This window comes from Pseudophryne corroboree, chromosome 6, assembly GCF_028390025.1.
Source record: "Pseudophryne corroboree isolate aPseCor3 chromosome 6, aPseCor3.hap2, whole genome shotgun sequence".
In the NCBI taxonomy this organism is placed as follows: Eukaryota; Metazoa; Chordata; class Amphibia; order Anura; family Myobatrachidae; genus Pseudophryne; species Pseudophryne corroboree.
In genome coordinates, this window is record NC_086449.1 from 559,353,055 (window position 1) to 559,369,160 (window position 16,106).

General features: G+C 48.0%; 1 protein-coding gene across 3 annotated transcripts in view; it reads right to left on the reverse strand.

The window, feature by feature from the left end:
* Positions 1–16,106, reverse strand: part of NEDD1 (NEDD1 gamma-tubulin ring complex targeting factor) — a 353,825-nt gene that overhangs the window by 108,206 nt on the left and 229,513 nt on the right. For all 3 annotated transcript variants that reach the window (XM_063927743.1, XM_063927744.1, XM_063927745.1), the window contains exon 8: positions 2,282–2,468. In XM_063927743.1, coding sequence (XP_063783813.1) covers positions 2,282–2,468 — 187 coding nt within the window. The remainder of the gene's footprint in view (positions 1–2,281; positions 2,469–16,106) is intronic.

A 16,106-nucleotide genomic window follows, 5' to 3' on the forward strand; every position in this document is an offset into this window, starting at 1 on the left:
GCCCTGCAATCCCAGAGACCAGCAGCAGCTATGCTAAGAAGATGGCGCCCAGCGTCTCTGTCAGGTACTGAGGTAGAGTGTGAGGCTGGTCCAGGGCAGGAAATCTGCGAGGAAATGGTGCCCTGGGCCGGGGCTACAGGTCAAGCGCCGGCTCCCCTATGCTGGACCTCACCGCCGGTACTACAGAGCCTCATCAATAGGGGCGTTAGTACACTCGACCTGTACTCCTATGCCCTGGCGGATATAGAGGGGTCCCTGCTCAGTAACAGTGTCCACGCCAGCGTCGCAGTCCATCTCCCTAGACTGCGATAAGGAACGCGATATAGTGGCGGGTCCCGCCTGGGGGACCCTCTTACCTCCTCCTTTCTTAGCAGCCATGCGAACCAGAAGAGCGCCTGCGACCATGTGCCTAAGCCGGAGCATCTCCACCGCAAGTACCCAGGAACTGAGCCAGGGGAGTATGCAACGCCGCTTGGAAGGTGACGGAGACGCAACACTGAATGTCACCCTGACATAACAGTACTGCGGCACTTGAAGTCTTCTTAGCTTTTTCAGGCCTGCCCAGTGCATCTCGCCTGTTAGGTGACCTGCTGCTTCGCTGTTAGGTGACCTGCTGCTGCAGGCACCACTCAAAACTGAGCTCTCAGTGACTGAAGGTGGGGTTATAGATGAGCCCCAATGCATCCTGGGACAGTCAAAGCTTTGCCTGATGGTGCCTCTGGATCAAGATCCGCTCTACATCCCGATGTTTCCCTGTGGAAACCAATGTACCCTGCTGCAGAAAGAGCTTTTTAGATTAAATGAGAAGTGTTATGTTTAAAGAAAGGAGAACACTGCATTCAAGCATAAAAACCCTCATACCATCTGTAAAACATAATGGTGGTGTTGGAATCATGGTTTGGGCCTGTTTTGCTGAATCTGGCCCAGGAAGACTTGCCATCATTGATGGTACAATGAATTGTGAATTATACCAGAATATTCTAAAGGAAAATGTCAGGACATTTGTCCAGGCACTGCATCTCAAGAGAAACAGAGTCATGCAGCAGGACAACGACCCAAAGCACACAAGTCATTCAACCAAAGAATGGTAATGGACGAGTAAATGTAAAGTTTTGGAATGGCTAAAGTCAAAGTCCTGACCTTAATCCAGTCAAAATGTTGTGGAAGGAACTGAAGCGAGTAGTTCATGGGAGGAATCCTACCAACATAACAGAGCTGAAGTGGTTTTGTGCAGAGGAATGGGGTACAAATACCTCCAAGCTGATGTTCTGGGCTAATAAATAAGTATTAGAAATGTTTACATGCAGTTATTGCTGCACAAGACGGTCTTACCAAATACTGAAAGCAAAAGCTCAGATACTTTTGACACTCACAAATATGCGATATTGGATTATTTTCCACAAAAAAAAAAAAATTAGCATGTCTAATTCTTTTGTCTCATTTGTTTGATTTGGTTCTCATCTGCTGTTTAGGACTGTTGAGAAAATCTGAGAGTTTTATACCAAATTTCATCAAAAATATAGAAAATTCTGAAGGGTTTACAAAACGTCAAGCACTACTGTAGGTGACATTCTTTCAGACTGTGCAGAAATGTAGTCAGGGTTGGCGCAAATTTTTGTAACAACATTTTGGGATATAGTAGTTCTAGTAGTAGTAGTTCTATTATTAAACACTGCACATTGGCCCTCATTCAGCGTTGTTCGCTAGCTACTTTTAGCAGCCATGCAAACGCATAGTCGGCGCCCACGGGGGAGTGTATTTTCGCTATGCAAGAGTGCGAAAACCTGTTCAGCCGAGCGGTACAAAAACATTTTGTGCAAAACAAGACCAGCCCTGTAGTTACTTATTTTGTGCGATGATTGCTGCGACGAAGGTCCCGGAATTGACGTCCGATACCTGCCCTGCAAACGTCTGGACACGCCTGCGTTTTTCAAAACACTCCCAGAAAACGGTCAGTTGACACCCATAAACTCCCACTTCCTGTCACTCTCCTTGCGATCGCCTGTGTGAATGGAATCGTCGCTAGAAGTAGTGCTAAACAACGATGCTCTTTGTACCCGTACACCACACGTGCGCATTGCGACCCATACGCATGCGTAGTTTCAACATTTATTTAAATGATCGCTATGCAGCGAATGGCAGCTAGCGATTAACTCGGAATGACGGCCATTGGCATTAATGCTATACACAAAGCAAAAGGTACAAAGGTACCACACAAAAAAAGTAACAAAAACGTCTAGCCAAGTGTTTACAATTAAACATGGATCATCAGTGGACCTACCTAATTTGTCCTCATTTATTTCAAGACCTCTACTATCCACTGTCATGGCTGGCTGAGGCACAGATGATGGTGTTAAAGTGGATGGCAAATCTTTTGTTGCATGTATTCCGCCAGTAAAAGCAGATGGTTTACCTGGAATCTTCTTGTTCACATTTGAAGGTACCAAAGATGATTTACTTTTGGTAGGCTAAAAAGAAAAATACATGAATTCAATATCTATAGGACAAACAAACAATGAAAAAAATAATAATAATATTTGTTATGGTAAGAACTTACCGTTGATAACGTTATTTCTCCTAAGTCCATAGGATCCACAGGATAACTTTGGGAAATTATGACGCGACAGCGGATTTGCACCAAACGGTCAAAGCTTTCCGGCCTCCCAGCATGCAAAAGGCCCATCCTTATATCCCCGCCTTCTGGCTCAGGCAAATCAGTTGTTTTTCCCAAAGCTCAAGGCAGGAGCATCATAGAGAGCCCTAATCAGGAGAGAAAAACACACATGCACACCCTTCCATACAAAAAGGAAGAGGATAGTGAATTAAAGGATCCTCAAATCAGGTGCGTTAGGATCCCTGTGGATCCTGTGGACTTGGGAGAAATAACGTTATCAACCGTAAGTTCTTACCATAACTAATATTTCTCCGACAGGGTCCACAAGGTATCCACAGGAAAACATTGGGATGTCCCAAAGCAATTTAGTGGTGGGGACGCTCCTGACTGGACAGGAGAATCCTTCGCCCAAACTCAGCGTCCTGAGAGGCAAAGATATCAAAGGCATAATACAGTATCTAATGAATGTGTTAATGGAAGACCATATGGCTGCCTTACATATCTGTTCTGCTGAAGCACCATGTTGTACTGCCCATGACGAACCTACAGTACCTTACGAGTAGAATGAGCAGAGACATTACCCGGAACAGGGAGATCAGTTTGAGAATATGCTTCTGAAATTGTCATCCGAAGCCACTTCGCCAGTATCTGCTTATCAGCAGGCCATCCTCTCTTGTGAAATCCGAAGAGAATGAAGAGAGTGTCTGTCATTCTGATGGCACTGGTACGTTCCACGTAGATCCTTAAAGCACGGACAACATCCAACGATGCATCTCCCGCAGAAAGGTCCGGCCCCTCGAAGGCTGGTTGCTACAATTTCTTCGTTAAGGTTGGAATTTAGACACCACCTTAGAAAGATACTCAGAACTGGTTCTGAGAACCGCTCTTTCTGAATAAAAATATCAGAAATGGAGGACGACATAACAATAGGCCTAATTCAGAGTTGATCGCAGCAGCAAATTTGTTAGCAGTTGGGGAAAATCATGTGCACTGCAGGGGATGCAGATATAACGTACAGAGAGTTAGATTTGGGTGGGGTGTGTTCGAACTGAAATCTAAACGCACACTTGCAAAGCAAAAATACACTCCCCCGTGGGCGGCGACTATGCGTTTGCACGGCTGCTAAAAGTAGCTAGCGAGTGGGCAGACATAACATGTGCAGAAAGTTAGATTTGGGTGGGGTGTGTTCAAATTGAAATCTAAATTGCATTGTAAAAATAAAGCAGCCAGTATTTACCCTGCACAGTTATATCTATCACACCTGCAGTGCACATGGGATTGCCCAACTGCTAACAAATTTGCTGCTGCTTCCAATTCTGAATTACCACCAAAAGTAGCCCATGAGGGATCCACTTGCACCTGTGTCTGTCTTTAATTTTTCAAGAGACTTTGGTGAAAGCTAAAACAATTAGCACACAAACCATTCTCAACCAGTTTCTGAGAGGTTAACCCAGCTTAAAAAGACAAACAAGACACGAGTGTTGGTGCTGCTGTGAGTGTATTTTCCTCACCCTTGCCTCTCTTAGACATGATAAATAAATCACACACCTTTACACTCTTAACTACACAATTTATGACTGTAATCACTTAAAATTTTGTTAAAGTGACACACAATCCGAACCTACCCCGCTTTCACCAGCATTGAGGATCGAAATACACAGAAAACTCACAGAATTATAGTAAAGCCAGCAATCACACTAGCAATCAGTCACAGGTTATAGATTAGTATAATAAGCAACATGAGCACATAATCAACTACAAAATATATTTCAAGTATGTAGGTGAACATATTACTGCATTACATTAAAAACAGGAGTTTTAAACGTATACAACGAAAGAAACAGCAGCACTATTTATGAGACTCTCATGCACTAATCCAACAATTCGTACTCAAAGGTAGATAGAGTCTTAGTGCTGTATCAACCGGCTCAGGAGAGTGGGATACAGGGAGACTATACTTCGCTTCCAGGATCGATCAATTACGTTAGCGAACGCTGAGTGGATCCAGGCGCTCATAGTGTACACACTCGCCCCGTGAACATACAGTGAATACAGACGCCCAAGTGAATACTGATGCACCAGTCACACAGCCGCCTATGCTGCGACTGGGTCCTTTTATATACAAAGCGTCTCAGACTGAAGCGGGAACTCAGTTCATGGCGGGAAACTCGGAAGAAACTGGTCATGAACCGGGAGGAGGGACGACCAAAGGGGGAGTCTGACTCCCCACTGCTGAATCAACCCTAGGGATTGCGGCCTCATACTAACCCTGGAGCCTATGATCCATGGGGCTTAGCGCTGGTGGAAGGCACGTAAGCGACTGTTTGGTAGTCTACTCCCAAAACAGTGCGGCTGTGTCCGTCTTCTCCCTCTAAGCGGAACCGATGCCTTACCTTTTCCCCGTGCTCCAGCAACAGCCTGGTAATGTCTGCTGGACTTGCTAGTACATCACACACTGACGTCCGCCGAAACAGCACTGTACTCGTGGGTAAGCGTTGACGCGACCTGGCGGGGAGTTGTTGGAGCGACTCTTTCCAACAAGACGCTATTTAGAAAGATCACTCAGAAAATAGTAAGACTATAAAAAATGTAAAAAAAAATCAAGCTTATGGCTGCCAAAAAAAACAGCAGCCTTCTTGACCATGGTCCAGCGCCTGCCACACCAAACAAAAAAACTGAGCCAGGAGGCAGGGAAATATGGATGGGCCCGTTGCATGCTGGGAGGCCGAAAGCTTTGACCGTTTGGTGCAAATTGTCTGTCACGTCATCATATCCCAATGTTATCCTGTGGATAACCTGTGGACCCTGTCGGAGAAAATAGGATTTTAATTACCTACCAGTAAATCCTTTTCTCGTAGACCGTAGAGGATGCTGGGGACCACATAAGTACCATGGGGTATAGACGGGTCCACTAGGAGCCACTGGCACTTTAAGAGTTTGAGAGTGTGGGCTGGCTCCTCCCTCTATGTCCCTCCTACCAGACTCAGTCTAGAAACTGTGCCCGAGGAGACTGACAACTTCGAGAGAAAGATTTTACACAGATAGTGGCGAGATTCATACCAGCTCACACAAGGCAAACCAAGCTAACTAACTTGAAACATCAGCAACGGCTGAACAAGATTACTTACCAAGTAACAAAAAAAGTACTTAACCAAGAACTAAGCAGTACTGAACAAAGTAACCACTGCAGGATCACGAAGCGCTGGGCGGGCGCCCAGCATCCTCTACGGATTACGAGAAAAGGATTTACCGGTAGGTAATTAAAATCCTATTTTCTCTTACATCCTAGAGGATGCTGGCGTCCACATTAGTACCATGGGGATGTACCAAAAGCTCCCAGAACGGGAGAGAGCACGGAGGCTCCTGCAGAACTGATTGGCCTCTGAAGACCTGAAGTTTGGTCAAAGTATCGAACCTGTAGAACTTTGCAAACGTGTTTGACCCAGACCAAGTAGCCGCTCGGCAAAGCTGTAAAACCGAGACACCGTGGGCAGCCGTCCAGGAAGAACCCACCTTACGAGTAGAGTGGGCCTTAAAATATGTAGGACACAGCAATCCTGCCGTAGAATACGCACGCTGGATAGTGAACCTGATCCAGCGAGATACTGTCTGCTTAGAAGCAGGACACCCAAGTTTCCTGGGATCATACAAGACATACAGAGTCCAATTTTCTGTGACGAGCCGTCCTCTTCACATAGATTTTCAGAGCCCTTACCACATCCAAGGACTTTGATGAAATTGAGGAGTCAGTAGCAACTGGCACCACAATAGGTTGGTTGATATCAAATGCCGACACAACCTTTGGAAGGAACTGTTGACGTGTCCGGAGCTCAGCTCTATCTTCATGCAAGATCAAGTAGGGGCTCTTACAAGACAAAGCCCCCAGCTCCGACACTCGTCTAGCAGAAGCTAAGGCCAACAAAGTGACAGCCTTCCATGTGAGAAACTTGACCTCAACCTCCTGTAGAGGCTCAAACCAATCCGATTGGAGAAACTGCAGCACCACGTTAAGATCCCATGGTGAAGTAGGTTGCACAAAGGGAGGCTGGATGTGCAAAACCCCTTTCAAAAAGGTCTGAACCTCCGGGATGGAAGCCAACTGTTTCTGGAAGAAAATAGATAGTGCCGAAATCTGGACCTTTACGGATCCTAACCTCAGGCCCATATCCACACCTGCTTGCAGGAAGAGGAGAAACCGTCCAAGTTGAAACTCCACCGTAGGAAACTTCTTGGACTCACACCAAGATACATACTACTTCTAAATGTGATGGTAATGTTTAGACGTTACTCCTTTCCTAGCCTGTATCAGGGTAGGAATAACCATGTTCGGAATGCCCTTCCGAGCTAATATCTGGCGTTCAACCTCCATGCCGTCAAACGTAGCCGCTGTAAGTCTTGATAAGCGAACGGCCCCTGCTGCAGCAGGTCCTCCCAAAGAGGAAGCGGCCTCGGCTCTTCTAGCAGTAGATCCAGAAGATCTGCATACCAAGCCCTTCTTGGCCAGTCCGGAGCAAAGAGGATCGCATTAACTCTTGTTCCCCTTATGAGTTTTAGAACTCTTGGAATGAGTGGAAGTGGAGGAAACACATTTACCGACTGGAACACCCACGGAGTCACTAGGGCGTCCACCGCCACTGCTTGCGGGTCCCTCGACCTGGAACAATACCGCCGAACCTTCTTGTTGAAACGAGAGGCCATCATGCCTATTTGAGGTACATCCCAAAGATCTGTTACACTTCGTGAACACCTCCGGATGGAGTCCCCATTCTCCTGGATGGAGATCGTGTCTGCTGAGTCTGTTCCCAGTTGTCTACTCCCGGAATGAAGATTGCTGACATCGCCAACGCGTGTTTTTCTGCCCAGAGGATGATTCCTGTTATCTCTGACATTGCAGCTCTGCTCTTCGTTCCACCCTGTCGATTTATGTAAGAAGGTGAGATAATTGTAGCCACCAGAGGAGTGAAATCATGGCCTTTGGCGATGGACGTATTCTCTGATGCATGTGCAGATGAGATCCCGACCACTTGTCCAGGAGAACCAGTTGGAAGGGTCGAGCTTGAAACCTCCTGTACTGCAGAGCCTCATAAGAGGCCACCATCTTCCCCAGAAGTCGAATGCACTGATGAACCAACACCAGGGCTGGCTTCAGGACATCCCACACCAACGCTTTTTCCTCCGGGAGAAACACCCTCTGCACTTCCGTGTCGAGGATCATTTCCAGAAAGGACAACCTCCTGGTCAGCTCCAAATGTAATTTTGGAAGATTCAGGATTCAACCATGTTCCCTAAGTAGTTGGGTCGTGAGAACAATGGACTGTAACAGCTTCTCCTTGGATGATGTCTTTATCAGCAGATCGTCCAGATACGGAATTATGTTCATCCCCTGTCTGCGGCGGCGAACCATCATCTCCGCCATCACCTTGGTGAATACCCTCGGTGCTGTGGACAGACCGAATGGCAGGGCCTGGAACTGAAAATGACTGTCTAACAGTGTGAATCGTGAAAAAAACGTGATGCGGCGGCCAAATCGGAATGTGGAGGTACGCATCCTTGATATCAAGGGATACCAGAAATTCCCCCTCATCCAGACCTGATATCACCGCCCTCAGAGACTCCATTTTGAATTTGAACTCCCTCAGAAAGGGGTTTAGCGATTTTAAGTTCAAAATGGGCCTGACCGAAACATCCGATTTCAGTACCATGAAAAGGTTTGAAAAGTTACCTTTGTTTTGCAAATGGGGTGGAACTGGTACAATGACCTGTGACTCCACCAGCTTCTGGATGGCTTCCTGTAGGATAGCCCTGTCCGCCAGCAAAGCTGGCAAGCCTGATTTGAAGAATCGGTGAGGAGGGAATCTTTGGTACACAATATCTTGCACCCAGGGATCCAGGCCGGACGACACCCAGATGTGACTGAAATGCCTGAGTCTCGCCCCCGCCGGCACCACCTTCAGGCCGCGCTGTCCACAGTCATGGGGAGGACTTTGGCGCACCTGAAGCAGGCTTCTGTTCCTGGGAACCTGCCGCAGCAGGTTTCTTGGATTTTGGTCGACCTCCTCTAAAGAAGGTGTTGGACGGCTTGGCCTTTCTTGTTTTAGAAACCCGAAAGGACTGTGAGGCAGCTGAAGAAAAAGGTTTCTTCATAGCAGGTGCAGCTGAGGGAAGAAAAGGTAACTTACCCGCCGTACCCGTGGAAATCCACGCATCCAACGCTTCCCCAAAGAGAGTCTGACCTGTGTAGGGTAGGCTCTTCACACCTCTCCTGGATTCCGCGTCAGCAGACCACTGGAGAAGCCAAAGTCCTCGACGAGCTGAGACAGACATGGAAGAAATTCCTGCAGCCATTGACCCAGGTCTTTCATGGATTCCACCATAAATCCTGCAGAATCCTGAATGTTACGTGAAAACAATTCAACGTCACTTTTATCCATTGTATCCAAATCCTCAAGTAATGTGCTTGACCACTTTACTATAGCTTTGGAAATCCATGCACAGGCAATAGTAGGACTTAGTATCGCCCCCGAAGCCGTGTATATGGATTTGAGCGTAGTGTCAATTTTGCGATCAGCCGGTTCTTTTAAGGCGGTAGATCCTGGGACAGGTAAAACCACCTTTTTTGAGAGTCTGGATACAGACGCGTCAACTATAGGTAGGTTTTCCCATTTTTTCCTATCCTCCTCAGGGAAAGGAAAAGCAACGAAAACCTTTCTAGGGATCTGAAATTTTTTCTCTGGGTTTTCCCAGGGTTTCTCAAATATAGCATTTAATTCTTTAGACGCAGGGAAGGTTAGCGAGGCTTTCTTATGATCAGTGAAGTAAGCCTCCTCAACCTGCTCAGGTGTTGTATCAGCAATATTCAACACATCTCTAATGGCCTCTATCATCAACTGCACCCCTTTTGCAACAGACACTGCCCCCCGCAGCACATCCCCATCACTGTCTGCCGTATCAGAATCGGTATCTGTGTCATCTTGCATAATCTGGGCAAGAGCACGGTTTTGGGAGCATACCGTAGGGGGCCCTGAGGTAACAGAACCGGACCAAACTGCCATAGAGATCTGTAAAACCTGAGTTGCAAACTCATTTTGTGCAACTCTAGTAAAAAATCTGAGAAATCATACTTTTAATAGAGGCTAACCACTCAGGCTCCCCTTGCTGGGACCTGCGTTAATAGTGCAATCCTGATTACATGGAATGGGAGGGATCATCCTGAGAGGACATATCCTCTGCAGCATATGACACAGAGTCCCTGGACATAGCTTTAATGGAGACCACACACACACACAGGGAAGGGGCAGACAAAGTTTCCCCCCTAAGAATGGCAAGAGAGACACAGAGATTGGAGCCAACCCACACACAGCGTTTCAGGATATAGGGAAACCCTTATCCAGCACTTACTGTGCACCTTAATAGGTTACACAGTACAGATATACAGCCTCTCCCCCTTCTATAACCCCCTGGTACCGTATAAGATAGCTGGAGTTGATTTGGAGGGACAGTTCTCGCTGACAGCGCTTCTGCAGGCAGGAAAATGGCTTCGGGGTACGCTGTGAGAAGCTCCGCCCCCTTTCATGGCGCTGTCTTCCCGCTCTTCTGAAGATTATACTGGCCTGAGGTATTGTGCTGGCAGCGATCCTGGGACCCTGACAGGCTTGGCGGTCAGTGTAGGGTGTAGGAGCTGGCTCAGGGCGCCACTCACAGCAACGCACCATGTAACACTGAGCCCCGGAGCGCAGTCAGTACTGCGCCCCATACCCTGTTGCCGCCATCTTCACGCCGGCTCCCCACTTGCCAGGGGGGGTGGTGACTAGCTCGCCACAGATGATCTGGCTCTGTAAGTGGGTGGCGGCATGCTGCCGGGTTGAGCGACACCCTATGGCGGGGAATGTTCGATCCCCTCAGGAACTCCGTGTCCTGTCAGCGGAGATAGTGGCTCAGACCCCGCAGGGCGGACACTACTCCCCCCCCCCTTAGTCCCACGATGCAGGGAGGCTGTTGCCAGCAGCCTCCCTGTGCCTAAACTCTATTACAAATAATAAAACTAAAAGAACTCCTATGGAGCTCCACTAGCGGTGACCGGCTCCACCGCACACATTTTCTAAACTGAGTCTGGTAGGAGGTGCATAGAGGGAGGAGCCAGCCCACACTCTCAAACTCTTATACGTGCCAGTGGCTCCTAGTGGACCCATCTATACCCCATGGTACTAATGTGGACCCAAGCATCCTCTAGGACATAAGAGAAAAATAAGAATTTACTTACCGATAATTCTATTTCTCGGAGTCCGTAGTGGATGCTGGGGTTCCTGAAAGGACCATGGGGAATAGCGGCTCCGCAGGAGACAGGGCACAAAAAGTAAAGCTTTAGGATCAGGTGGTGTGCACTGGCTCCTCCCCCTATGACCCTCCTCCAAGCCTCAGTTAGGTACTGTGCCCGGACGAGCGTACACAATAAGGAAGGATTTATGAATCCCGGGTAAGACTCATACCAGCCACACCAATCACACTGTACAACCTGTGATCTGAACCCAGTTAACAGTATGATAACAGCGGAGCCTCTGAAAAGATGGCTCACAACAATAATAACCCGATTTTTGTAACTATGTACAAGTAATGCAGATAATCCGCACTTGGGATGGGCGCCCAGCATCCACTACGGACTCCGAGAAATAGAATTATCGGTAAGTAAATTCTTATTTTCTCTATCGTCCTAGTGGATGCTGGGGTTCCTGAAAGGACCATGGGGATTATACCAAAGCTCCCAAACGGGCGGGAGAGTGCGGATGACTCTGCAGCACCGAATGAGAGAACTCCAGGTCCTCCTTAGCCAGGGTATCAAATTTGTAGGATTTTACAAACGTGTTTGCCCCTGACTAAATAGCCGCTCGGCAAAGTTGTAAAGCCGAGACCCCTCGGGCAGCCGCCCAAGATGAGCCCACCTTCCTTGTGGAATGGGCATTTACATATTTTGGCTGTGGCAGGCCTGCCACAGAATGTGCAAGCTGAATTGTATTACACATCCAACTAGCAAAAGTCTGCTTAAAAGCAAGAGCACCCAGTTTGTTGGGTGCATACAGGATAACAGCAAGTCAGTTTTCCTGACTCCAGCCGTCCTGGAACCTATATTTTCAGGGCCCTGAACACATCTAGCAACTTGGAGTCCTCCAAGTCCCTAGTAGGCGCAAGACACCACAATAAGCTGGTTCAGGTGAAACACTGACACCACCTTAGGGAGAGAACTGGGGACGAGTCCGCAGCTCTGCCCTGTCCGAATGGACAAACAGATATGGGCTTTTTTGAGAAAAAAACCACCAATTTGATACTCGCCTGGTCCAGGCCAGGTCCAAGAGCATGTTCACTTTTCATGTGAGATGCTTCAAATCCACAGATTTGACTGGTTTTAAACCAATGTGTTTTGAGGAATCCCAGAACTACGTTGAGATCCCACAGTGCCACTGGAGGCACAAAAGGGGGTTGTATATGCAATACTCCCTTGACAAACTTCTGGACTTCAGGAACTGAAGCCAATTCTTTCTGGAAGAAAAATCGACAGGGCCGAAATTTTAACCTTAATGGACCCCAATTTGAGGCCCATAGACACTCCTGTTTGCAAGAAATGCAGGAATCGACCGAGTTGAAATTTCTTCGTGGGGCCTTCCTGGCCTCACACCACGCAACATATTTTCGCCACATGTGGTGATAATGTTGTGCGGTCACCTCCTTTCTGGCTTTGACCAGGGTAGGAATGACCTCTTCCTGAATGCCTTTTCCCTTAGGATCCGGCGTTCCACCGCCATGCCGTCAAACGCAGCTGCGGTAAGTCTTGGAACAGACATGGTACTTGCTGAAACAAGTCCCTTCTTAGCGGCAGAGGCCATAAGTCCTCTGTGAGCATCTCTTGAAGTTCCGGGTACCAAGTCCTTCTTGGCCAATCCGGAGCCATGAGTATAGTTCTTACTCCTCTACGTCTTATAATTCTCAGTACCTTAGGTATGAGAAGCAGAGGAGGGAACACATACACCGACTGGTACACCCACGGTGTTACCAGAACGTCCACAGCTATTGCCTGCGGGTCTCTTAACCTGGCGCAATACCTGTCCCGTTTTTTGTTCAGACGGGACGCCATCATGTCCACCTTTGGTAATTCCCAACGGTTTACAATTATGTGGAAAACTTCCCCATGAAGTTCCCACTCTGCCGGGTGGAGGTCGTGCCTACTGAGGAAGTCTGCTTCCCAGTTTCCATTCCCGGAATGAAACACTGCTGACAGTGCCATCACATGATTTTCCGCCCAGCGAAAAGTCCTTGCAGTTTTTGCCACTGCCCTCCTGCTTCTTGTGCCGCCCTGTCTATTTACGTGGGCGACTGCCGTGATGTTTTATCCCACTGGATCAATACCGGCTGACCTTGAAGCAGAGGTCTTGCTAAGCTTAGAGCATTATAAATTTACCCTTAGCTATATTTATGTGGAGAAAAATCTCCAGACTTGATCACACTCCCTGGAAATTTTTTCCTTGTGTGACTGCTCCCCAGCCTCTCGGGCTGGCCTCCGTGGTCACCAACATCCAAAACTGAATGCCGAATCTGCGGCCCTCTAGAAGATGAGCACTCTGTAACCACCACAGGAGAGACACCCTTGTCCTTGGATATAGGGTTATCCGCTGATGCATCTGAAGATGCGATCCGGACCATTTGTCCAGCAGATCCCACTGAAAAGTTCTTGCATGAAATCTGCCGACTGGAATTGCTTCGAAGGAAGTCACCATTTTTTTACCATGGCCCTTGTGCAATGATGCACTGATTTTAGGAGGTTCCTGACTAGCTCGGATAACTCCCTGGCTTTCTCTTCCGGGAGAAACACCTTTTTCTGGACTGTGTCCAGAATCATCCCTAAGCACAGGAGACTTGTTGTCGGGATCAGCTGCGATTTTGGAATATTTAGAATCCACCCCTGCTGTTGTAACAGTATCCGAGATAGTGCTACTCCGACCTCCAACTGTTCCCTGGACTTTGCCCTTATCAGGAGATCGTCCAAGTAAGGGATAATTAAGACGCCTTTTCTTCGAAGAAGAACCATCATTTCGGCCATTACCTTGGTAAAGACCCGGGGTGCCGTAGACAATCCAAACGGCAGCGTCTGAAACTGATGGTGACAGTTCTGTACCACGAACCTGAGGTACCCTTAGTGATAAGGGCAAATTTGGGACATGGAGGTAAGCATCCCTGATGTCTCGGGACACCAGATAGTCCCCTTCTTCCCGGTTCGTTATCACTGCTCTGAGTGACTCCATCTTGATTTGAACCTTTGTAAGTGTTCAAATTTTTTTAGATTTAGAATAGGTCTCACCTAGCCTTCTGGCTTCAGTACCACAATATAGTGTGGAATAATACCCCCTTTTCTTGTTGTAGGAGGGGTAATTTAATTATCACCTGCTGGGAATACAGCTCGTGAATTTTTTCCCATACTGCCTCCTTGTCGGAGGGAGACCTTGGTAAAGCAGACTTCAGGAGCCTGCGCAGGGGAAACGTCTCGACATTCCAAACTGTACCCCTGGGATACTACTTGTAGGATCCAGGGGTCCTGTACGGTCTCAGCGTCATGCTGAGAGCTTGTCAGAAGCGGTGGAACGCTTCTGTTCCTGGGAATGGGCTGCCTGCTGCAGTCTTCTTCCCTTTCCTCTATCCCTGGGCAGATATGACTCTTATAGGGACGAAAGGACTGAAGCTGAAAAGACGGTGTCTTTTTCTGCAGAGATGTGACTTAGGGTAAAAACGGTGGATTTTCCAGCAGTTGCCGTGGCCACCAGGTCCGATGGACCGACCCCAAATAACTCCTCTTCCTTTATACGGCAATACACCTTTGTGCCGTTTGGAATCTGCATCACCTGACCACTGTCGTGTCCATAAACATCTTCTGGCAGATATGGACATCGCACTTACTCTTGATGCCAGAGTGCAAATATCCCTCTGTGCATCTCGCATATATAGAAATACATCCTTTAAATGCTCTATAGTCAATAAAATACTGTCCCTGTCAAGGGTATCAATATTTTTAGTCAGGGAATCCGACCAAGCCACCCCAGCTCTGCACATCCAGGCTGAGGCGATCGCTGGTCGCAGTATAACACCAGTATGTGTGTATATACTTTTTATGATATTTTTCCAGCCTCCTGTCAGCTGGCTCCTTGAGGACGGCCCTATCTATAGACGGTACCGCCACTTGTTCTGATAAGCGTGTGAGCGCCTTATCCACCCTAAGGGGTGTTTCCCAACGCGCCCTAACTTCTGGCGGGAAAGGGTATACCGCCCATATTTTCTATCGGGGGGAACCCACGCATCATCACACACTTCATTTAATTTATCTGATTCAGGAAAAACTACGGTAGTTTTTTCACATCCCACATAATACCCTCTTTTGTGGTACTTGTAGTATCAGAAATATGTAACACCTCCTTCATTGCCCTTAACGTGTGGCCCTAATAAGGAATACGTTTGTTTATTCACCGTCGACACTGGATTCAGTGTCCCTGTCTGTGTCTGTGTCGACCGACTAAAGTAAACGGGCGTTTTAAAACCCCTGACGGTGTTTTTGAGACGTCTGGACCGGTACTAATTGTTTGTCGGCCGTCTCATGTCGTCAACCGACCTTGGCGCGTGTTGACATTATCACGTAATTCCCTAAATAAGCCATCCATTCCGGTGTCGACTCCCTAGAGAGTGACATCACCATTACAGGCAATTGCTCTGCCTCCTCACCAACATCGTCCTCATACATGTCGACACACACGTACCGACACACAGCACACACACAGGGAATGCTCTGATAGAGGACAGGACCCACTAGCCCTTTGGAGAGACAGAGGGAGAGTTTGCCAGCACACACCAAAAACGCTATAATTATATAGGGACAACCTTATATAAGTGTTTTCCCTTATAGCATCTTTTTTATATATTTCTAACGCCAAATTAGTGCCCCCCCTCTCTGTTTTAACCCTGTTTCTGTAGTGCAGTGCAGGGGAGAGCCTGGGAGCCTTCCCTCCAGCCTTTCTGTGAGGGAAAATGGCGCTGTGTGCTGAGGAGATAGGCCCCACCCCTTTTTCGGCGGCCTCGTCTCCCGCTCTTAACGGATTCTGGCAGGGGTTAAATATCTCCATATAGCCCCCAGAGGCTATATGTGAGGTATTTTTAGCCAAAAAAGGTTTTCATTTGCCTCCCAGGGCGCCCCCCTCCCAGCGCCCTGCACCCTCAGTGACTGCCGTGTGAAGTGTGCTGAGAGGAAAATGGCGCACAGCTGCAGTGCTGTGCGCTACCTTAAGAAGACTGAGGAGTCTTCTGCCGCCGATTCTGGACCTCTTCTCGTTTCAGCATCTGCAAGGGGGCCGGCGGCGAGGCTCCGGTGACCATCCAGGCTGTACCTGTGATCGTCCCTCTGGAGCTAATGTCCAGTAGCCAAGAAGCCAATCCATCCTGCACGCAGGTGAGTTCACTTCTTCTC